General features: G+C 38.2%; 1 protein-coding gene across 1 annotated transcript; it reads left to right on the top strand.

The window, feature by feature from the left end:
- The first annotated feature begins 375 nt into the window (after positions 1–375).
- lpar1 (lysophosphatidic acid receptor 1) lies at positions 376–24,338 on the top strand. The gene is made up of 3 exons (XM_063014386.1): positions 376–591; positions 15,807–16,558; positions 23,767–24,338. The coding sequence occupies exons 2-3, from the start codon at positions 15,823–15,825 to the stop codon at positions 24,066–24,068; spliced, it is 1,038 nt and encodes a 345-aa protein (XP_062870456.1). The 5' UTR covers positions 376–591; positions 15,807–15,822; the 3' UTR covers positions 24,069–24,338.

Genomic DNA, 24,338 nt, shown 5'->3' with positions numbered 1-24,338 from the left:
ATGTCCTCTAGGGACCCTACAATTGAAAATGAACTTTTCAGGTGCAAGACGTTCTTAAACTGGGCTCACTAAGAGCCACTGACCCTGCAGAGAACCCTTGAGAAATCTGAGTGGTCAGTCTACAGGTACATCCATCCATCCGTCTGTGCAAAAGCCCATGTAAACAGCAGTAAAGTCAGTCGAACTTTTAGGTACCGATTTTGGATCAGTAGCTTCTTTTTGAGACTGAACTGACAATGTGGTTTTAATTTTCCACGCGCTGTGTGTGTGTGTGTGTGTGTGTGTGTGTGTGTGTGAGTGGCTGTGACGTCACTGCTCGAGCTCGAGGCGCTCGTCGGGAGAGCGGCGGCTCTTTGCTGTGATCTGAACTAACGGAAAGGTGCGCGCGATCTCCGCCGCGTCTCACGCGCTCTGTTCATCTCTGTGGATGTAAAATGAACATAAAACTAAACTCTGGACTTTACCGCATTAAACCGGCTTTCTATCCCTGACACCTTTTTAAAGAACCGGACTTTTACTTATTTTGGTAAGGTAAAACTTTTGGACTTATTCGCCTGTTTGAGCGGATCAAATTTTGCACGTTTTCCTGAGGTAAGTAACGCTTTTAGCTCTTGTGACTAGAAAAACAAACCAAACAAAACTAGTAAATACTTTTGTTTTTATTTATGATATAAAATACAAGTGAAATAAATTGGCTTGTGTGAGAAAAAGCTGATTTTTGTTGCTGTTATTTCTTTTAATACTACTTTTCCAATACAAACTCTGTAAAACGACCTAAAGAACAGTGTATAAACAGTGTTCCGTACAGCACATAATTATGATGATGATGTTTCATAAGTTCTACTTTTATTACAGAATATTCGTTTAATTCTATGCATCTCAGTGAGATAAGTACCATTGCAATTGATGTATTTTCGTTAACTACAAAAGTAACTCACAGTTACTAAAATGCAGGTATACGGAACACTGTGAACTTACTACTGTACTAGCATCATCCTCAACGGTTTGTCCCTGTTCATGGAAAAAAAAAAACTAAATGTCTTCTTGGGGCCCTACAACACGAATGTTGACAGTAAAACAACTTTTAGTTGAATCAGCAATGGATTCTAAAACTGGGCTCACAAAGAACCATTGACCCTAAAGAGGACCCATTAGGAATCCTATACCAAGTGTATGGGCTACAGGTATGACCAAGTGTCTGTGTAAAAGCTACACCATGGCATTCTAGCAGAAAACCTTTCCTTGGAAAAAAAAATCTAATGTTTCTTACCCAGAACCTTTACCATCCAATTGATCCAATTAAGAAACCTTTTTTATGTAGCTATTAATAACCATACAGAATGTATATGTTGAACCTAATGCCAGACAAAAAAAATTTTGATATGCAAAGATTCATTAAATGTTTTATCAAATTAGTAAGGTTAATATAAGTAAAGTCCTCATTTAAAGAAGTTCTCTACGTACAAATCAAACTCTTAATCATTTAAGTGTAGCATTACGGATACATTGATTATGTAGATATTAATTACTAGACAATAATGTATGTGTGTGACAGAGGGAGAAAGTAAATATGAAATCCTAATATTTCCTAAGACATCATTCTTTCAGAATAAACATCAAAAGACATTTTATTTACTCCACTGCCTTCAAGGCATAGTCGATTAAGATCCTTTTCATCAGCACTGACACTTTAGTCACAGCCTGCTTCATGGCAGAGAGATGAACAAGATAAGCTAAACAATCACTATCTTGTACTTTTATGGCTTTTAAATCATCGCTATATGCAAGAGTAGTTTCTGTGAGTCAGTCCTGGCTTTTTGCTGAACCCCATGAATAAATTAGCACATTAGGGGGTGAGAAATGTGGAGTCTCAAGCCTTTAAGACGCCAAAAGTTCTAGTTGTCTTCAGCCAAGCCTCCCTTCCCAAAATGACTCCACATTATGCTATAAAACAGGGCTTAACCCTAACGATATCGAGTGTGTGTTGCTAGTGACCAGTGCAGCCTAATGTTGAAGTATTAAAGCATGACTGCTGGTTTTGGACTGGCTCCAGTGTACCCGCCTTAGATAAAGTAATGTATCACAGCTTTGGGTGGAGAGCTGCATTTCAAAATAACACTGTACAATCTTGAAAACAAAAAGGCTCCAGTTTATTTTAGCATGGGTTCATTGGTCAATTCCTCTGGTGAAATTGGCCAGCGGTTTCAAGGGAATTTATGGGACCCAAAAACAAAAAGTCTTTCTAAACAAGACCCATTTGTGCTACTAATAACCATTTGGAGTAGCAATCAGCCTTTTAGTTAGGCTTGTCAAAAAGAAAGGGTCCTACATACAACCCTAGAGTAAATAGTGTACAAGTCCAGCTTACTGATGCAATTCTAAATCCTTTATGATTGATTTGCATTTTTATCTGTCTCAGCCTTGGGGTCAGATATTGGGACATAGGTAGAACATTTGAAAATTGGGGGTGACAGTGGAACCCAGGTCCTTATTTCTTTAGCTGTGCCCCAGTGCCACCCTATACAGTAGTAATGCTTACAATTGGCCAGACAGGAAAGGTATAATGCCACATTTCCAAAGCCTATAGAGAATATAAGACCCGTGTAATCGAAAACATATAAATAATTGAGGGCAGTTGGAATGCATTTATTTTGTCATATATAGATATACACGTGGACAGTACAATGAAATTCTTTTTCCACATATCCCAGCTTGTTTGGAAATTGGGGTTAGAGTGCAGGGTCAGACACTGTACAGCACCTCTGGAGGTCTTGCTCAATGGCCCAATTGTGGCTGCATGGCAGAGTCTGGATTTAAACCCACAGCCTTTTGAATGATAGTCCAAAGCTCTACCCACTACTCTACAACTGTCCCTAACCATGGAACTTAAATATTTCTTAATGTCTGTATTTCTTGCTTATATATTTTTTTAAATAATTACAGAAGTGTCAAGTCTTCTATGTTAGATCTCTCGACTTCTCAGGCAGTACAACGTATTGCATCATTTATTTATACAGACAGTGATTACAGCTCAGTGAACTCATTTATCATGGTTTCTAGAAGGAAACTTCATTAGAGGCTCTCTGTTCCTCTAGTTTTTTTCTGATTTACTAGTGGGTGTGTGCATCAGAGAAGGACTGCGTTTTTAATTTGGATACAGTTAATGAATAGATCTTTATGAGAACATAGTGATTTTAGTTTTTGCTTTTCTGGGAACGTAGTGATTTCAGTGTGTATGCAATGCCTTGCAGTACAGAAAGCATGCAATAAACCTGGCTTTCCTTTGAAATGAGGTTCTTAAAGATCACTTGGGGGATTTGCACAAATGTTATATAGGATTAATTGCCCCCAACTAAGTCTCTAGTTACAGACCCAATTCAATATACAAAGACTGCATTAATCAAAGCCTGCTTACTGTATTCATGTGTGCTTGGTTAACAGTGGGCATGTTATTTTTAGTGGCCTGTGCTTAACCAGGGCAGTAGGTGGTCTGGGGCTAAATAGGCAGCAAAAGAACACACACACACACACACATACACTATATGGCCAAAAGTATTTGGATACCTGACCACAAGCTTATTGGACATCTCAATTCCAAACAAATAATATTAAAATAAAGTGACCTCTATGTGATCTTTTCAGCTATAACAACAGCCACGCTTCTTCTCACATTTAAGTATGTCTGTGGGAATTTGTGTCCATTCACTCAAAAGAGCTAATATGGCTGGGCACTAATGTTGGTCTAGAAGGTTCAGTGAAGCTGAGGTCAGGGTTCTGTGCAGGCCACTGTGCAGTTTCAAACCAAGCATTTTTTCTTGTGTTTATAGACCTTGCTTTGTGCACAGGGGCACAGTCATGCTGGAACAGAAAAAAGGCCTTCCCTACAGTACAGTGCAATGTACAATAATGTTTAGGAATGTTCCCTGGTTGGCCTCCTTTATGCCCAGGATCACTGTCTTTTCTAGCTGCCTAACAAGCATGTCTAAAGACTAAAATCATTCAGTTTGCCATTTGAAGACCAGGGTGCGTTCACACAATAATAATAATGTAGCATTTTTAAAAGAAGCTTTTGTCACCTCCCGGAATAGACCCAGTTTTTCCTGTTCCTTTAAACTCTCAGATGTGTTTAATGAGTGCCACTGGGCTCTGTCGTGCAGTTTCAGTCTGACCCGGTAAAGGTTTTGTTCGGGTTGTGTGTTCTTACTGTGTTTTATTATGGGCTGTGTTGGATTGGTTTTGGTAAATATCAGTAAGTCTGTTGTGATATTTATGGCTAGGTTTAAGATTATTTTGCCACTCTGGAACTGGAATTATTTTAGGTACTCCCGCTACCATTCAGCAACTTTACTTTTTCTCAGCCATATGGTAAAGAAAAAAATCCACATTGTAAAAATCTTACACTGTCCACTGCACATACGGCTATCTTTTAAGCAGATGTGAGTGGGTTGTTATCTGTCCAAAAAGCAATAAATAAATAAATAAAGGACACATACACATGCAAATGTAATTATTTGGTCAACAAAGACCAACAAAAATGATTTTCTTATATGACTTCCTAAACATGAATGCTAATGTAATTTAGGCCCAGTGATGAACTATTGTAGTGAATCATTTGAAATCATTAAAGTTGATGTGGAAGTACTTTGTTTTACGCTGTTAAACTTTTGGAGCCTAAGTGCCAAATACTTTTTCACAGCTTGTTCCAATCTATGTTGTCTGGCACTTCAGCTAGATCTGTCAGTACAAAGGAATGCTAAACTGGCGTGAATGAACTCTTTGAAAGTTTTATTAATGGTCCTGTACATTCTACTAGTTTGGATGGTTGTAATTGCTTGTGACATTTGTTGTTATTAAGGGGGGAAAAGGCATTTTGTTGCAGTTATTCACATTTTATATGTTGCTTATAACAAATGCATGTGGTGCAAAGTATGTTCTGAAATGCAAGGGTTGGCAATCCATCTGTGTATGGTTTTATTTGTATCTTTTTTAGGTCAAAGCAGGGGCATTTTCAAGATGTCAGCTATTTTACATGCAAGAATGGGACAGATAGATTGTTTTAGGTTAATTTTATTATAATGAACTGCTTAATACTCATCAGGGAAACACTGGGAAATCCCCTAGACAGGGCATCAATCCATTGCAGGACATTGGCCACCACTCCGACATCATGTCTGTGTAGATATAATGGCCACCCAAGTGCTGGGCCGGATAGAAAATCATTCAAAATGATATTATTATATATCATTATTATCTAGTCTACATGCACCTCAGTAGTCATATTAAGTCATCTTTATAAACTAGTTACTGATCAGAATCTTCAAACTGGTAGTGTTTTTACGTTTGGTGAAAGTTGAATTAAATGTGAAAGCACTACATTTTAAGGGATCCTGGCAACTATTGTAAAAAACTGACTAAATATACTCTACACATTGTATAGAGAGTGGCATGAGTGGGAATACAGCTGGCTTAATACAGCTGGCTTAATCATTTTTGGTATGGATATACATCGACCAGGCATTGCTATTTGCTCTTAAGGTAGCGGAGCCATGCTTGCCATATGTGGAAAGCAGTGAATTATGGTTTAAAACTGTGTCTTGTTTTTTTTATAGCAAGTCATTATGTAAACAGATAAATGGCGGTAATGTGATGTGTACTATCAATATGACATTAATAATTTGGTCAGTACAAAGTAAACTTACCTTTTATTGTTTACCAATAAATTATAGCAGACATGGTTATTTTATTATTTTATCTTTCTAAGGAATTCACAATAATAAAATAACAATTATGATGAGTTAATACATTTGAATCAGTTTAAAAACGCTGATGATAAGGTAACCATCAGACTGTACACCATTACTGAGACCACATGCTCTCCATACTGTTCTACAGAGTACAGTGAAATACTACAAAATACTAAAATAATACTTAATTGAAGGAGGAGACATGGTGACACAGCAGGTATCATAGTGACCTGGGTTTATCCTTTGGCTCCAGTCACTATGTCTTCCTTGTTCTTTTTAAGAACAAAGGTTAAAGTGTCTACGCTACATTTCCCAGGTGTAAGTGAGCGTGTAAGCGTGTGGTGCCCTGCATTGGATTAGTTTAATGTCCACCGTATAGTTCTACCTTGTGCTCAATGTTTCCAAGTAGCACCTGACCCACTGTAACCCTAATCAGAATGAAGCCATTTTTATAGATACAAACTAACCAACTTGATTGTGTTTTGTAAATATAAACAAATGTAAACATTTTAGAAAAACTTCCTTTGCCACTATTATGACTTGAAAATTATTATGAGTATTTCACAACCTACACATACAGTAAGTAGGTGAACTAAACTAACAGGTGAGGGTATCGGGTATAAAAAGAGGATCCACCAAAAACTCAGTCCTTGCAAGCAAAGATGGGTTGTGGTTCACCACTTTGTGCCAAACATTATAAGAGAATTGTCAATCAGTTCAAAAAGAACATTTGTCAACACAAGAATTTTTATAATTTAGGTCTTTCATCTGCTGTACGTAATCTCAGTCCGTGCCAGGCAAGGAAAGAAACCGCTGTTAAATGTGTGTGTTAGAAGAGTCTTGTATCAAGCAAGAATGGGACAAAATTTCACTGGAAAATTAAAAGCTGTTAGTACTATTAGTATCCTCAGTTCCCAAACCATCAAAAAGTGTCATTAAAAGAAAAGGTGATGTAACACAGTGGTGAACATGAAAATGTCCCAACTTTTTTGAGTGTGTTGCAGGTATTAAATTCTAAATGTGTTTATATTTATAAAATACAATTAAGTTTGTCATTGAAAACATTTGAAATTTTGTATTTGTCAATTAAATAAAGATTTAAGACAATGAATGAATCACAGATTTTTCTGGAAATGGAGTTTGTAAACGAATTAGCACAGCCTTTTTATTTATTTCTGTAGTACTCTGTCAGCGAAGTATAACGTTTTTAAATTACTTAAGGTGGTATCGTGTTTTCCTTTTAAAAGATGCTATTTACACTATCACATCACAATCAGATGTATTTATTTTACTTTTGAACAAAAATGCACCCAAAGCCTGTTAGCATGTGTCTGTTAAACTCCAGTGTTACTGTAGAATAGAAGGGTTACTGTTGTGTTGGAAAGAAAAACACCAGACTGCCTTTTTTCTTTCAACAATTCTGTTGCTGAGTAAGAGGTCAGCGAACGGCTGATGTTCCCACTGAGCAAGCACTGCACTGAGAATGCAAAAATATTTAAGGAAGAAAGAACCGTGACCGCTGTTCTGTAATAAGCATTTATATGTAGGTCACTACTTAGAAGCCAGTTCTCAGCTTGACTAGCACATCAGTTCTAAGATCTACACTATGTTATATCAGCAGTGTGTTTTGCTTATAGAACTGTTCATTCTGAACGATCTGCCCAGCAGAGACATGCATCTTTTCCAATGAAGCAGTGTTAACAAGTATGCACAGGCATTGCTCACACATGTTATTTCAACAAAAAAATCTCTGATATTTCTCAGGAAGTGAGGAAGTGTGTATTGGCATTTATAATACAGTTCGGACTGGAGTCATCTCAGTTTTCCAGACAAATGCTTGAGGGTTTGTCTTGACAACCTCATTTCTGAAATTTGTTACTTATCGATCTGTATTTTTTGCACGGAAAAAGTCAATCTTTTTCCATCTTATAGGTATATTATTACCTGTGTAGTATGCCGTTTGGGATGGATTCCTGAATTGTAAAGACAGGAAGTAAAATGTTATTTTTTATAAGAAGGTTCATTTCATTTTCAACAACTGCCTAGTTCTGGTCAGGGTCACGGCAGGAGAGACACTAAGCACAAGGCAGGAACACCCTGGACAGGGCACCATTCCATCGGAGGGCTTTGGCCATCATCCTCCCCCACTCAACCAATCATGTCTGTGTAGACACTCTGCCGGTTGACAGCACCGCTAAGATTTAGATTTAAATGGGCTAGCAAATAGACCACTGTGCCACCTGAGCTCAGTATAAGCATGTATGTTTTAATTTACAATTTTTTTGCATGTTTTAATCTAAAATGTAATACTGGTTAAACATTGATACTGGCTAATAATTAATTATTAAAACCTTAATTTTTGTGATGCATCTATGCTGCAAAAACACTATGCTGCAAAATACAGCATCAACCTACGTGTGTCTGTTTTTGTATTGTTAATTATGTGTATTTGGTATTTAAACCAGTCCAAAACAGTGCTGCCAGCCCCCATGCCAAGTACTAAAAGAACCCGCTGATGTCAAACCTGAGGTACTGATGGTATTAAAAGCAATTTATCAGTTCCTGTTTTGGATGGTTCTTGTTTGTGCACTGTGTGTTTTTTAAGGTGTTATTTATTATATATTAAGCTTTTTTTTATGTCCTTGACTATATACAGGGGTTTTTCATTTTTTTGTCTTGCAGCCTCCCCACCAAAAATGGTAAAGTCACGACCCCCTTCTTACCAAATCCATAGTTTTCACAGCACACTTTTATGGCTGACCTTCCTTAAGCATCAAGAACACCATAGACTGGAAAGCAGAAGCTAATATGCAGCAATTATTAGGCTTTGTTTTTAACAACAAGAAGTGCAAAGTAAATGTGGTTTGTGTATTTGTCAGCCATTCAGATGGTGCATGGGCCACAAACGTGCAGATATGCACACACACACTCACGATCTTATCACTATGCATTGCACTTGTCATTGCAATTACAGGTTTATGAACGTGATCAGGATGTCATTGTGGGTGCACTATTTTATTTCTGACCTGGCATGTTAAGCAGTTTCTTATATATTCTTTCTGATAGTGCCGACGCTTAATGAAAGGTTTTTTCTTATTCTCTTCGGTTTTATGTAGAGATCAATACCTGATCTATAGATGCCTCCACTGAACTTTTTATTGGCTTTTTCTGGAGTTAGAATTTTATCTTTTCATTGTAGCTAGCTAACGTCTCAAGCATTCAGCTTTTTTCCTTAATTAAGTGGGAAAGATCGGAGTTTGGGACCTTTCTTTTATTTTGGTGCAACAGTAGGGAAACACCTTTAATTGTGCATCTCCAGCCTGTTACATAATTGTAGAAGTGATAAATGTAATTGTTAAAACATTATTTGAAAAAAACTGTTTAATACATTGATAAAATCATCTTGCGACCCCTCCATTTTTTGGTGCCTTCTCAGTTTAAAGAGTCACTGCTTTAGAGTTTAGTGATGCCATTAAAGATGAATTAAAATACTTTGATCATCATTACTTTAATCTAAAAGGGCTCCTTAATGAATTGATGGAATTTTAATGAGGTTTCAATCTGACGGTGGTATTTTAGTTATTTTACGCCTCCATGCAAAATGTCATTATGAGCCTAAAACTGTTAACATCATCTGTTTGTAGTGTCCATTCGTTCATTCATTTTTTGATCTTCAGTAACTGCTTTATCCTAGTTATGTATGGGTGGGCCTTAATCTGGGAATACCAGGCAAAGTGTGAATACACCCTGGATAGATTGCCAATCTTTTTAACTTAACATAATCATTTAGCTTTAGGAGCTATTTTGAATAATCTACCCACCTTCCAGCATGTTTTTGGGAAATGTGAAACAACTGGAGTTGAGTTCGATGGTAAATGATGGTTGGTTATTGGCTAAAAGACATTGGCATACTTTGTATTTTTAATCTGGACTAATGGAGCTGGTAGTGCAGAAGACAATGCTAAATAAACTTAATGCACATAATGGACAATGCCATTTAATCCCTTCATCACAGTGTTATTGACCACAGGAACCCTTTAGGTTTGGACTGATATATCCACCATGTAATCAGTAGCGCTGCAGAAGGTCATTCATACCTGCTGCTATAAGACTTAGCAACTCAGACGACATGAATTGTATCGGTCTTAAGGACAATGTTCAGTCCATTAAATGACGAATAGCCATGTTTGTCATATTTTAATAGCCTCACATCATGGTGACACTACAGACTCGTTTCTCACTCATGTTCTTCATTCTATCTCATCTTCAATCCTAGGATTTACCCTAATTGATCTTTTTTCCTGCTTCTTATTTACAGAATGCACAGGCACTTGGTATGGTCCATTCATCTATTCATCCATCTATTCATCCATTCACTCAACCCATGCATCTGCCCATCCATCCACCCATCTACAAAACCTGAAATTCCTCTAGTTATTCCTCAGTTGAAACAGCACTGAACTATGATAGCTCACCACTTCTTAGATCCAGGCTTCCAATCCCCAGTGGTGCTACTGGCCAGTCTGGCATCTACATATAGACACAATTGGCTCTGTCTGAGGAAGGGGGGGATGGCAGAGGCTCCGTGATTAGTGATTAGTCCTGTCCAGGGTGTGTCTAGGGTGTGTTAATACATTGCGTCATGTAACTTCATTGAAACCGGACCCCCGCGAGCCTGATTAGGATAAGCAGGGTAAAACGTGAAAAGGAAATGAAATGAAATATTAGGCACTGGTTAAATCTCTCTGACTTAATCAGGAATGCAGAACCATTTCCAGATTGTTAACTGCTCTTAGATGACGTCCTGAATTAAATTAATTGAACACACATTTGATTTTAAACACCATGGCTGTTCCCAAAAGCAATTCTTCATTGTAAAATCCTTTTCTGTAACTTTTTAACTGGCCTAGTGCTGAACAATGGTCTTATTGTGTTCAGATGAGCAGCGCTGAAACAGATCATGGCTTTGAGATTTTTGCATACTTGAACCTGAAGGAAAGGAAACTTCTGAAGAATCCGCTTGTGTTGCATCGCCTGCCTGTTTTAGCGGCAGTTTGTATACATGTTCTGAATGTGACGTGTTCTCAAATATTTTGAAAGCAAACTGGGAAACAATTGATGCAGCATAAATAAAGACTTAAATGTGATATCAGTATCAAAGATCAGAGTATTGATCAATATCAGATACCGATCCAGTACAAAACATAAAAGAGGAGTCTTCTAGACACGTCAATCCAACCTTTAGTGAATTACATATGTAAATCCAAACAGCCTCTAAACTGAATATCATTTAATCAGTGGGCAAAAAATAAACACACTTGAAGGGAACTACACCTGCACAAGAATGTGCTGAAGCAGAGATTAGGTGGCCTTGTTTGAACCAGTATGCCATCTCTCCCACTCAGACAGTAGGGCCAGTTACACAGCCTTGAACTTTCAGCCAGTGAAAACTAGGGCATTGCTGACGAGTTTGAACTTATTATCTTCATATAATGGCATAAATGTTTTTCTCTTGTGTCACTTAGGAGCCCTTTTGTACACATTTTTTACTGTCTGAGTTACAAGATCTGCTGACCTGTTTTACTAAACCACTTTGCATAACATTCTAATGCTTCTTTTTCCTTTGCACATTACCCTATAGTACCAAATCCACAACTATCTGTGCTGTACCTGACGTGCTATTGTCCAGTTACACTTGCACAAGGGTACCTGTGAAAGGTGCTGAAGGTGAGGCTTTGCCATTTTTCTCCATAAGTTGAGAGCACAAACACGACAGTAACTGTACACAATAGTATCACAGCTATTGCAGTTGGATTTTAAAAATATCACTTGTATGGTTTCACTCCAACACAACTGCATTTGACTAATCAACGATCTTACTCCACCTGTACGGCCTGCTTCACCATGCTCTATTCTTTTCCAAAAAGAATAACAAAATCTAGCACAGGTATTTATATACAGATGGAAAAGGTTTATGCAACATGAACTACCTGACATGCAACATGACCATTTTAATGTGGTTCAAGTCAGACATTTGACAAGGCCATTTCAAAACTATTTTTGTTTCCTTTGAAACATTTAGATGATAACCCAATAACCCAATTTTGCTTGAGCAGAGATCACTAACTAATGACCTGAAATGATCTTTGAGATTTTCTGGTACACAGCAAAAGTCATGGTTCAGAATTACATATAGCAAGTCACCCAGGCCCTTTAGCAGCAAAGCATCCTCCACCATTACACTACCAACACTTTTGACTTTTGGTAATATGTTTGTGAAATGCTGTATCTTTTAAAAATTACATTTGGACTCATATTTCTCAAAAACTCATCCCAGAATATCCCAAATGGCTTGTGGTCATCAAGGTGTTTAGGCACCTTGCTCTGTAATGGATTCATTTTTGCAGGGTATCTGTACTTTGTAAGTGTACTGTCAATAAAAAACAGCATTTTAATTTACATTTGAAATCATTATAATTACTTATAACATGAAATGACAGTTCACATAATGCTATGAATGCTGTGTTTTCATTTTATATCTCTTTCTATAAAAGTGAAAATGAAAATAGTATAACAAAGCACAAAAAGCCCAGCATCTGCATCAGCGTTAACTTTATTCTTGCACTTTTCTATCAGATGTACGCTATATGGTCAAAAGTATTTGGACACTGACCATGAGCTTGTTGGTTATCCCATTTTAAAAACAAATGTGATCCTTTTGGCTATAACAACAGTCACTCTTCTAAGCCCAATTAGTGCTTATTCATTCAAAAGGGCATTTGTGTATGTCTGGGCACAGATGTTGGTCGAGAAAGCCTCAACTGGTGTTCCAGTTCATTTCAACGCTATTCAGTGAATTTGAGGTCAGGGCCCTGTGCAGACCAATGGAGTTTTTTTTTAACCAAGTGTTTCTTCATGTATTTATAGACCATGCTTTGTGCACAGGATAGGAAAAGACTTTTTTTAAGCTTTTGATGCAAGGCTGAAAGCATATAATTTTCTTTATATAATTGATTGATTACTGCAAGCAGTTGTTGTGGCTGAAACACATCAATTTAAAAATTAGAAAGGGTGTCACAATACTTTTGTCCAAATAGTGTAGATTTTTATCTTGTTTTTGTTGGGAAGTTAACAGTAGATCATTTAGTTAGTTACCGCATGTTGTACTGTATAAGAGATTAGTAGTACAGCTGTTTGCAGATCTGAGGTAAAACATTTTAAAGTATGATTAAATGCTCAATTTATTTTACATGAATGTGTTTTGTATGAAACACTAAGCATATTCTTAAAACTTGAAATATTGTGTATTGGTTTCCTAAACTTAAGAGGCATTTAGGATGTTATGCAGTCATTTATGATTCAGTATTTTAAGGATGCAGTATTACCCCTAGTATGGAGGAGCTAGGGGTGATTTCATAAACTCATGTACTATCATAGTATTCACATATAAACCTATTTAGACCGGCAAGCTGTATTTTCTGTCATGAATGTTTGATAGTTTTTGTAACAAGCACCACAAGGCTACAGTGTTATCAAGCGCAGGCCAGGCTGGAATTTCCTTGCATGTCTCTGTAGCCAGTGCAGGCGGGTGCTGTGATCATTCTAAAGCTGTGGTTTTCACACTGCAAATTCTACAGGGTGGTCTTGTCTGTGTAATAAAGAAAATGCATGCTCTTTATTTGAACACTTGCATCAGCAGCAGAAGGAAGTTCACAAACTTAAGTGCACAGACCATGTTTTGTTCAGTGGCTTCAGCTTGGCGAGATCACAGGCCTGAGGCTATGTGATAAAACTCGTGCATACAATGCCAGGATCTGTATAACTGGCACTGTTGGAAGTGCAGATTAAAAGCATGGAAAGGTTACTCACTTTCACTTGACATTTGAGCTCTAAACAACTGACAACAGGCAGCAGGCTGAGCATGAATGGTTTATTTTTTCTGCATTCAACAAAGCATACGATCGAAACCTCAAAATCAGCTGAAGAGATATTTAAAACCTTTCCATATAATGGTGTAATGATAAGAGCTACACCTGTGTTCACAGCAGTGTCTGACTTCCGGGGATCACTGCTGCGATATTTCTGTCCTTCCTGTTCCACCCTAGGATCAGACAACAAAATGCTGTTACCTCTACACATGTAGAAATTAAAAATAATAGTTGGCCAGTCATTGAAATGTCTGATACATTTCCTAAAACAGATCAATTCAAACAAACCGAAGTATGTAGTTGAGTTAAAACGTTTGTAAGAATTACCACTTGTAGCACATTTAGTGAGCACTGCAAAATAAACCATCTCTGTATTATTCATTTTGATTCTGTTTAGTAATATTAACATGCTCACCTCCTGCACTACATTCTGCTTAAACATGAAAAATGACGATGGTGGATGATTCAATCATTTAAATCTCTTTGGCTTTTACATGTACAACGAGACTTGAACAAAGTATCAAATTGCCAATGATACCCTCCCAGCAAAACAAACAAACAGACAAACTAACAAAAAGAATATCTTTCATTTTTACAAACTGCTTGTGTAACTTAAACCAGTCGTTTCATGCTTTAATACTGTACTGTGGGGGTTTTTTTTGACTGGGTTGCCATGCCATGAAAATGTCATACCTAAACAACTCTTACAAAGACGTTCATTGGTTTCTAGTTCAAAAATGTAAATAACATCAACAACAGAAGCGTATTCAGCTTGGAGCTCAGGGGGCATTTCCTGTCCTGTCCTGGGTGTTTCACAGTAGGGAATCAGCTCATTTAAATGAGGCCCAGCAGGCTTACAGAGGCACCTATTAGTCATTACGGTGTGCATTACGAGGTGGCACTGCACTGGGATTTTTGTAAGCCACTAGCTTGTTTAGTTAGCTTTCCAGTCACCAGTATGAGATGGATGACTGGTTAAACTTTACCATGTGCCAGTCTGTGTAGAATCCATCAGAGTTAATTTCACACCTCAGGGTTCAGGGGCGCCACTTGTGGTTACTGTGCACGCTGAACAGAGCAAGCTTTGTTAATGTACCCAGCACTAGTGTTTTGATTTCAGGATGGATTTCTCTCCAAAGATTTCAACTTTAATTGTTTATTGTTTCTTTTAAAGTCATGATGAGGTCGTGATGGTGAGGAACAACATTGGTTACCTCCTATTAGTATGCACTATATTCTAACATTATAAACTAGAGGATAACAAGATAAACTACAGGATGTATGTGAGTCAGCTTAATAAATTATTTATTAACTCATTTTATTGTAACATATTAACCTTATATGGACTGCAGTATTTAAATGTTAGTAAACCTTTTGGCATGACCCAGATTTTCCATTAACGACTCCTATGATTGGACTGATCTTTACCAAGTCATAACAGACAAACCTTTTCTGTTTAAACTAACACAAACAATTCCACTTTTATTTCTTTATTAAATACATTTGGTAATCATTTTAATTCTAGGCTAAAATCTGTCTTCAAAAAGCTGGAAAAGTCTGCTAAATGATTGAAAAAGTCTGGGTTTCCATCAGTCACCATGAAATTACCTACAAATAAAGGAATTTTTGTTAAAAAAAATTGTGTGCAATAGCATCCTAACATTGGAACATATTTATGAAAAGAGTCGAGTTTCTACCTCTGGGTTTACCTGGTCTGGCAAAATCAATAATATCATCATATCATGTCATCTAATGGTCCAATGTTTGTGCTGCTTGCTCAGGACCACTGTTTCTTTTTGTTCATGCTGTTTGTCCATGCTTGACATGACTGCCTTGTCGGTTCTGAGACATTATATTCTTTTTATAGCTTTATTTATTTATTTATTTTTAGTTATTTATTTAGTCATTTGAAATTTGTAATGTCTAAAGTCAGAATTGTGTTGTCATAATCAATTATTATTTAGTCATTTCAAATCAGGCTCATATTATATTGTTTTTGTTTCTTTTCTTCACACTGATATTAAAAATTGTCTAAATAATTGCAGTTTTGCCATTAAGGGTTACTGGTGAGGGGTGAAGACAATATAGAGTGTAAACAAAGCAGATTGTTAATTTCTTTTTCTTTTTCTTGTAGAAGTATCACCATCAAGATGGATGGCCAATGTTACTACAATGAAACCATTGCCTTCTTCTACAACAAAAGTGGGAAGTCTCTGGCCAACGAGTGGAATACAGTTAGCAGACTTGTGATGGGACTTGGACTTACAGTGTGTATCTTTATCATGCTTGCTAACCTGCTGGTGATGGTAGCCATATACATTAACCGCAGGTTTCATTTTCCCATCTACTATCTAATGGCTAACCTAGCAGCAGCAGACTTTTTCGCTGGATTGGCATATTTCTATTTGATGTTCAACACGGGGCCCAACACGAAACGGCTAACAGTCAGCACGTGGTTGTTACGGCAGGGTCTCATTGACACTAGCCTGACAGCTTCCGTCGCTAACCTGCTAGCCATTGCCATCGAGCGCCACATCACAGTTTTTCGGATGCAGCTCCACACGCGCATGAGTAACCGTCGTGTGGTTGTGGTCATCGTCATCATCTGGACCATGTCCATCGTCATGGGTGCCATCCCGAGTGTGGGCTGGAACTGTATCTGTGCCATCGCCAGCTGCTCCAACATGGCTCCACTTTATAGTAACTCGTATCTTGTGTTCTGGGCCATCTTCAATCTGGTGACCTTTGTGGTAATGGTGGTTCTGTATGCGCACATATTTATGTACGTCCGCCAACGCACCATGAGAATGTCACGTCACAGCTCAGGCCAGCGACGCAACCGAGACACCATGATGAGCTTGCTGAAGACAGTGGTGATTGTTCTAGGTAAGTTTCTCTCCTGCTTTTTCTTTAGGTTTGCTTAAGCCAATTTAGGACAAAAGTATTTCCCAAAAAGTATAAGGCCCTTATATATTTATTTATAAGGATTTTAACATCATGTTTTACACACTTTGGTTACATTCATGACAGGACAGGTAGTTACTCGTTACACAATATTCATCAGTTCTTTAATGTTAAAATCACAGGACAATTTCACCTCACTTGCATATGTTTGGACTTTGGGAGGAAACCCATGCAGACATGGGGAGAACATGCAAACTTTACACAGAAGAGACCGCTCCACCTGGGGATCAAATCCAGGAGCTACCCACCAAGCCATCGTGCTGCCTGGCACTTATCTAAACTTAGCATTTGCACATAATTCTACATAGCTATGGCATAACTGCACAATGTGGCATAGTTCCATATTCAAAAAATAAACAAAATACAGATCCAAGCCTCAGTGGTGCCAGCAGCCTGGTGGGACATTTAACAGACACAATTTGCCTTCTCCAAGGAACATAATACCCTGTAGGCAGTCACCGCCTACTGTCCGATTAAACCAAATACCAGTGCTGAATACAGAAAGCAATGCAGGATTCTCTGGTTATGTAGAAGTTCCTTGTAGATATTCAGATATTGGCCAATAGAAAACAAGTTGTTGGTGGATTCCGTCTTCAGCCAGTGAGCTGCATGCAGAGCTGCAATGGTTAATAGGATATCACCATATATATGTAAAATAAATGAAAAAAGAAAAAAAGGACAAATGCAGTTTTAGGCCACTATATATTGACAAAAGGATGTGAGCATCTCTTCTATTTGTTTAGTTGAGATGTAACAGCCATACCTATCAATATAATTATGTATATAACCTACATACATAATTGAATATACAATTAAGCATGTAAAAGTATTTAAATGCTTCCAAATTTGTTAACACTTTGGGGAAAGCCCTGATCTGTTCCATCATGACTGTACCCCTGTGCACAGCGTGAAACCCAATTAAACATGGTTTTACAAATTCAGTGTGGAAAAACTCAACCTCACCCTCACTGAACACTTTTGGTGTTGATTGGAATGGCAAGATTTTGGTTTGTACTAATAAAATGTGTTTCTAAATTATTTCTGCCAGTTCGGCCTTCAACTTGTGTACTACAACATTGTACAATTGCTTTTTATTTTCTTTTTTTAGTTCATTCACAGTGTGTTTCAGTGTATTAAAATGTTCTTTGGAACATTCGAGGCACTTTTCAGTTCCCTTGACTACAAAATCAGATCCCGCTGGTAATGAAACAATGTGCACAGTTTCTGTCTACATTGTACCTTCAGCCAGGCCTCATAGTTCTGCCAATAGTATCCGCTTTAGGGAACCATTTTTTAGTTCCTGAGTTGCAATGATGTCACATGTTATAACGATTTGTCCTTGGAGGCTCTTTATCATCTTGACAGCAGTCATCACAGTACACTGTGCTCACATTTCCATGTGTTCACTTCCTGCGCAAGGAGGGCAGATCTACTCTGACCTTGGCTGTGTTTATAGTAGTCAGTTCACTTAGCACTGCAACTCTGTATCTGTACACCGTGTTCAGCTACGTGTTCATTCAGCCATACAAAAGCATGCAGGCCCAAAGTTTAAAAGCATTGCTTGCTTAGTAAAAGGAAAGTTTTGGACAATATACAGTACATTGATCAGCCACAACATTAAAACCACTGACTGGTGCATTAAATAGCATTATCTTGTTACAGTGTCACCTGACAAGGAGTGGGATATATTAGGTAGTAGATGAACAGTCAGATCTTGATATGATGTGTTGGGTTAGGGTTAGCAGGGAACATGGAATGATAATCAATCATAAGGATCTGAGCAACATTGACATTGTGATGGCTGATGGACTATGTCTGGACATACAAAAAAGCAGGTCTCATGGGGTGTTCCTGGCATGTAGTGGTTAGTACGTACTAATAGTAGTCCAAGGAAGGACAGCTGGTGATCCAGCAACAAGGTCACAGGTGCCGAAGGCTCACTGTTGCATGTGGAGGGCAAAGGCTATCCTGTCTGGTCCAATCCCACAGAATCTACTGAGCTACTGTTGGACTAACTGATAAAATAATGCTGCCTGTGATAGAAAGGTGTCAGAACACACAGTGTCCAGGTTGGTCCCTGTCCACTGCCAAATGCACCTACATCAAGCAGGTGATTATCAGAACTGGACCATGGAACAATGGAGGAAGGTAGCCTGATCTGATGAATAATTTTCTTTTACATCATATAGACAGCACAGTGCATGTGTAGCTACCTGGTAAAGGTATGCACCATGGGAAAAAGGCTAGCCAGCAAAGGCAGTGCAATGCCATAGACAATGTGCCTATGAAAACCCTTGGATGCTGGCATTCATGTGGGTGATACTTTGATATGTATAAACCACACTACCCCTTTATGGTGTTTCCCGGTTGCAGTGGCCTCTTTTCTCAGGATAATGCATCCTGCCACACTTCATAAATTGCTCAGAAATGGATTCAGGAACATAGAGAAGAGTTCAAGATGTTTGATTGGCCTTCAAATCCCACCAGTCTCAATTCAGTTGACCTGTGCTGAAGGCCTGAAGGCATGGGCCCCACTAAATCATGTATTTTTAATGAAATGATTTAGTAACGTATTAAATAATGATTGCTGCCATAAGGAGACGAGTGTAAAAAATTAAACTTTGAACCTAAGATGACTGCACCTTTAGATTTCATACTTACAATTCGTAGTGTAGGTCATGATGCGAAACAGTACGTGATCCTGTTACACCGTGGTTCCAGTTCTCGAGTGCTGGAACAATGCAGCCGTTGAGCAGCGCACAGCTGAGGGTCTGTGGTGCCGCTCCTGTCGCCAGTTCCAGTGTTTGCCTTGCACTGTGTCAGCGTCATGCCTCGCCGCTTCCCCCAGCCGAGCCTAGAGAAAGGACCTCAGTCAGGGCACCGGCACCCCGAGCCAACAGGAAACAGTGCTGTTGTTGTTGCTCAGAACATATGCAGCCTTACATGAGGCTGACGGGAAAGTGGAGAGCAGTGGAGCAGTACAGGACAGATATAGTTCTTAAGCAGTGCTGGTACTCCACAGATAAAAGATGTTAAATGCCATTATAATGAAGCTGTGTGTGTCAGAAGAATGTAGTGTGAATGACAAAGTAAGGCTGAAAGGGGTAACAGAGAAAGGTCTGTCAGAGAAAATTCTTTATTTTTGTTTGTAAGTTTACTCAGAACTATAAACTTCTGCTGGTTAAAAAATACCAATCATATCATCTTTAAAATTATGCAGATATTTTTCATTATCAGAATAATAAGCTCTTTAAAGTCACTGACTTAATGAACAATGGTCTTATTGTGAGACCCTATAAAACACCCAACAGCCAATAATGTTTTAATGAACTTCCTGAAGTCCTTAAGAAATCTACAGCTTATACAGAGATTTGTAAATCTGAGCTAAAACGTACTGCTTATTATTGTTATGATTATTAAAAACATTTTGCACTTATAAGTGAAAATAAATATTTGTAACCTTTATCTATCCCATAAAAATTTACGCCTGGCCACAGAAATCCCAATAAATTACAGAAAGGCAGGGAATACATCTCCATCCATCCATCCATCCATCCATCCATCCATCTATCTATCACTCTATCTATCTCTCTGTCTATCTATCTCTCTGTCTATCTATCTATCTATCATCTATCTATCTGTCTGTCTGTTTGTCTGTCTATTCAACATCCATCCATCTATCTATCTATCTATCTATTGATCTGTATAGACCAGCAGCAATGGTGTATGGATAAATATGTAGGGAGTTCCACCCACAGGCCAGACATGCTGGCCGAAAGATTGCAGTGATCGTTGGCCGTAAGATGGGAAATGTTAAATAGTCTTGGCTGTGGTGGTGCAGCAGTAAAAACCAGGGTTTGAATCTCAGCGGTGCTATTAGCTGGTTGGGTGTCTACACAGACATGACTGGCTATGTCTAAGAGAGGAATTGGCCAAACAGCTTAGCATTTGGGAGGTGCACTTGTCAGTGCGCTCTCAGTAGCAGTCCCAAGCCTAGAAAAAAATATGGAAGATTGCGTCAGGGAGGTCATGCAACAATAAAAAAACATTTTAAATCAGGTATAAAAACCAGAATGATCCACTATGATCCATCCACCAGGCCTTATTCATATTAAGTCTTTAGGGATGGGGTTGCTCAGTGGGAGCTCTAGGCTGTTGTTTAGAATGTGGGTTTGAATCCAGGCTCTGCCAAGCAGCTACTGTTGGGCCTTAAATCCTCTTTGCTCCGGGGGCGCTGTATAATGGCTGGGCCATGGCTCTGACCCCTGCTTCCAAACAAGCTGGGAAATGTGGAAAAAGAATTTCATTCTAGTGTACACTAGATAACCATAGAGTGACATCTATGTGACTTTGAAGCATGGGGGAATTTGTGCCTGTGGGAATTTGTGCCTATTTAGTCAGTTTGTATTGCTGGGCACCAGTGTTATCAGGAAAGCCCTGACTGATAATCAGTTGCATTGTGCACAGTTGGATGCATGTTTTTTTTTTCTTTATATTGTAGATTTATTACACCTGTTAGCAACTGTTGTGGCTAAAACACATGAATTTAAAAATTAGAAGGGGTGTCCCAACACTTTTGTCTATATATTGTATGTGTACATATGACAAATAAAGGTATTTATTTAGCGTTGCCAACACAGAGGAAAACATGTGAAGCACAACAGCGGTTGACTTTAGAATGAACTTCTTTCTAATCTGGTCATGATTGATGTGTCTAAACCCCGCACGACAAAGACAAAGGACAATGTAAAACAATGAGGCTTCTTTTGCTAAATACTTTCCCAGGTTTGGTATCGCACCTCCCTCCTGCCCTTCACCCTATTAGCTCTCCCCAAATCATGTCTGCATAGTTCTGAGACCTCAAGCATTTTGGCCTCCTCTGTTAAGAACATTTCCAGATCCTGAATCATATGAAATATAGCTTTGATCTGTTATCACCCGGATGAGCATCTGAAGACTTCTGGCTCGTGCTGAATGTATTGAAGTGCATGAAAAAAACGGAGCTTTTTAGAGAATGAGACCGCATGACCACAAATCCAACAAGTAGCACATAATAAATAATGCAACATCACCAAAGAGCGCTCAAGTAACATGTATTATATATTGTGCAACACACAGTAAAGTGTATATTTCCTTTTACAATAATCTTTTACTTTTTAACTTGTTTGAAAAGAAGAGCTAACAGTTTTTTAAATGCAATGAAAACTGTGATTAGATGTAAAAGAATGCAAAAAAATCTGTGAATAACTTAATTTTTGAATTTTTTTAACTAAGTACAATAAATGTCATTTAATGTTTTGACTGACCAACATGATTGTATTTTGAAAATGTATACCAGAAACATGCTCAATGAATGTGGGGCAGGGGAACAATAAGAGTAAAAAGTTCATACAATATCCAAGTTACACCTTTTTAAAACATTCCACAATAAGAAGGTCATTTGGTATTGGGTAGAGTGTATCATAATTTGGCATAAAAGGAGGATCCAAGAAAGGCTTAGTCTTTGGAGAACATGGGTCATAGTTCATCACTTTTGTGAGAGAATTGTCAGTCAGTTTAAAAAGAACATTTTTTAATGTGAGATTGCAAATAGTTTTGGTCTTTTTCCATCTATTATACAGTACATAATATTGTAAAAAGATTCAGAGAAACTTGAGAAATCTGAGTACATGTTGAGCAAGGCCGGAAACCACAGTTTAATGTACATGACATTTGAGCTCACAGATTATCCATATCAAACTAAATTATGCAGTTACAGCTGGCATTGTGGGTTAAAGAAATTCCTTGACTTCTTCCAAAAAATATAGGCTTAACTTTAGGCTAAACAGAGTCAAACTTATTTTTCCGATTCTCCGACAAATTTAGTGCTCTTTACACCCTCTGTGTCTTTGTACACTGGCCTTCAGTACTTAATGATTCTGAATGGCAACATCTTTTCTTTCACCACATTACTGACCTAGTGCGAGAAAATACTGCCTGAATTTTAGGAGCAAAGTAAAAGGGATTTGTAAGCATACAAACCTGGAGGAAATTAAACTTATGAAGTCCCAAAAGCACCCACCCAGCCTCTGGAGATTACACTCCCCTCCCTATTGAGTGTATTTACAAAGAGCAATGTGTGGAACATGGAGTTGTGGAAACGGCCCATTAAAGTGTATCTAACTCCTGAGAGTCCCGGCATAACTTTCAAGTGATGTAAAGCATTCAAGAACAGCTGTGTTGTCTAAAAGAAAGCAGACCTTCACGAATATTATTTTTGCAAAATAAGATGTTTAGCCAAAATCTGTCTCATTGTTAGCTGTGTAAGAAATAACATCTGAGGTTAGAACGGTAAATGTGATATGTATGGCATAGTAACAGTCTCACATATCCCATTAATGAGCATAACCAGCCAAAAGTAAATGGACAAGTGACCTTGAGCTTGTTGGAAATCCCACCCCGAATCCTTGAGCATTAATATGCATTGTGAGCCCCAAATTTGCTGCTATTATGACCACCACATATCCACAGAAGTTTGAGGGGTGTCATTGGGTCATTCCCTCATATAAGGCAAGAAGGCCTGGCTCACAATAAACGTTCCATTTCATCCCAAAGGTGTTCAGGGGGGTTGATGTTAGGGCACCAAGCACCAAAATGTCTTTATAGACCTCAGTTTGTGGTTTGAAAAGTCAAAAAAGGTAACTCTGGAATTTTCATCCTAAAGACAATTCTTGACCTTCCTACCAAGTCCTATGAAAGTCAATTAAGGACTTACAAGTTAGTTCATTCACAACTGGACAGGTGTTCAAACTTTTCCAAACTCCAAACTTTGCTTGACAATTATCATTTTTTAGGTTAATTAGTGCTGACGAACACATATACACCAATGAGCCAAAACATTGAAACCTTCCACCTAATATGCTGACATATTATAAAGAGTAAAATATTATATAATATAAAGTAAAAAATATTGTTTGAGCATGTATTATGTATGTATGTAAACTATGCACAGCGTTAAAATAGTGCTTTCTTAATTTTGGGTCAACTGTGATAGATTGAGAGGGCATACATTCAGATGTTAAGACAACAAAACTTCATAATGTTGCAAAATTTTACGAGAAACCTAACTCATTCTTCTGTTCCTCCCCTAGGTGCCTTCATTATCTGCTGGACGCCTGGTTTAGTGCTCCTGTTGCTTGACGTATTCTGCGAACAATGTGACGTGCTGGCTTATGAGAAGTTCTTCCTCCTTTTAGCCGAGTTTAATTCTGCCATGAACCCCATCATCTACTCATACCGAGATAAGGAAATGAGCATCACATTCAAGCAGATCTTGTGCTGTCAACGGCAGGAGAACGTTAATGGTACAGTGGAGGGCTCGGACCGGTCAGCCTCCTCATTTAACCACACTGTCCTAAGCTCACCACACAATAATGACCACTCTGTGGTCTGAACCCAGCAAAGGAACGCAACTGGCACTGCGGGATCAAACCCCAGACTGGAAGAATCTCCCTGCTTGGTGGCCGAGCTACTCAGGAGGCATTTGCATTAGCAGTGACTTTATTTTAGAAAGCTATAGAGTGATTTATTGTGATATATATCTTTTATACTTGTTCATTCGTAACACATTGTTCAGTATTAATAGGCTGATTTACATGGTAATGTTTTAGCCAGTGATGAAGCAGTTTCCCTTGTTCTTTTGCCAATGCCAGCAACACAAAAA

Source organism: Trichomycterus rosablanca, chromosome 18 (assembly GCF_030014385.1).
Source record: "Trichomycterus rosablanca isolate fTriRos1 chromosome 18, fTriRos1.hap1, whole genome shotgun sequence".
NCBI lineage: Eukaryota > Metazoa > Chordata > Actinopteri > Siluriformes > Trichomycteridae > Trichomycterus > Trichomycterus rosablanca.
This window is presented reverse-complemented; position numbering and strand designations above follow the sequence as displayed.

Excerpts from the sequence above, each read along its gene's own strand:
- lpar1 (XM_063014386.1), top strand. The coding sequence starts at position 15,823 with ATGGATGGCCAATGTTACTACAATGAAACCATTGCCTTCTTCTACAAC. Across the intron at positions 16,559-23,766 it reads GACAGTGGTGATTGTTCTAG|GTGCCTTCATTATCTGCTGG; the intron begins GTAAGTTTCTCT and ends TTCCTCCCCTAG.